This window comes from Pygoscelis adeliae, unplaced genomic scaffold (assembly GCF_000699105.1).
Source record: "Pygoscelis adeliae isolate BGI_AS28 unplaced genomic scaffold, ASM69910v1 Scaffold533, whole genome shotgun sequence".
Lineage (NCBI taxonomy): Eukaryota > Metazoa > Chordata > Aves > Sphenisciformes > Spheniscidae > Pygoscelis > Pygoscelis adeliae.
The window spans coordinates 342,910-343,927 of NW_008824374.1; the positions used below are offsets into that span (position 1 = coordinate 342,910).

The 1,018-nt window shown below is 60.8% G+C and overlaps 1 protein-coding gene across 1 annotated transcript in view; it reads left to right on the forward strand.

The window, feature by feature from the left end:
• Window positions 1-1,018, forward strand: part of SOX9 (SRY (sex determining region Y)-box 9) — a 3,210-nt gene that overhangs the window by 1,550 nt on the left and 642 nt on the right. Inside the window, exons 2-3 of the mRNA XM_009320171.1 lie at window positions 34-287; window positions 900-1,017. Coding sequence (XP_009318446.1) covers window positions 34-287; window positions 900-1,017 — 372 coding nt within the window. The remainder of the gene's footprint in view (window positions 1-33; window positions 288-899; window position 1,018) is intronic.

The window sequence follows — 1,018 nt, forward strand, 5'->3', positions numbered from 1 at the left end:
TGCAGCCCCCCACCTCCCCCATGTCCCCCCCAGGCTGCTGAATGAGAGCGAGAAGCGTCCCTTTGTGGAGGAGGCCGAGCGGCTGCGGGTGCAACACAAGAAGGACCATCCTGACTACAAGTATCAGCCGCGGCGGCGAAAGTCGGTGAAGAACGGGCAGTCGGAGCAGGAGGAGGGCTCCGAGCAAACCCACATCTCCCCCAACGCCATCTTCAAGGCGCTGCAGGCGGACTCCCCGCAGTCGTCCTCCAGCATCAGCGAGGTGCACTCCCCCGGGGAGCACTCGGGTAGGTACTTGCAGCCCCACGAGGTGTAATGGAGGGGATTAAGTCACAGCTACCTCAGAAAAGTTGCATCCCAAACCAGGCTGAAATTGGGATTGGGTAAGGGGAGGAAAAAAGGAGAGAGACCCAGAAATGCAGTGAGAAGGGGACGGCTGCACTGGGAGAGGGACAGTGGCAGAGCTGCTCACAAGCCTTGCTCGTAGCACAGGCATACAAACGCTCACCCGTGTGTGCCAGCCCCTGTGGCCGCTTCCACCCCCTCTGCCCATGAGAAACATGAATGCATACTTTTTAAAAAAAAAATAAACCAAGAGATGCACCCGCTCTCGCAGCTCATGTCTGAGGGCTCGGTAGTTTTAGCCGGCGTGATAGATCAGCACTGATAGGGCTCACATCTGCGTTCCTCGCACCTGGAGATGTTTGTGTTACCCTACGCAATTGCTTTCAAAAGCAATGCGCTGTTATCCGGCCGCCCCACGGACCGTGGGTTAACTATTAATGGTGTTATCGCATCCGGCAGCACTCCCCGCCTCGGGGAGCTGTGGGCGCAGGGGTGCCCGGCCATCACGGGAGTGACACCCCCTTCACGCCCGTGCCCTTTCCTTCCTTCCGCAGGGCAATCGCAGGGCCCCCCCACGCCCCCCACCACCCCCAAGACGGACGCGCAGCCGGGCAAGCAGGACCTAAAGCGGGAGGGCCGCCCTCTGCAAGAAGGCGGGCGGCCGCCACCCCCC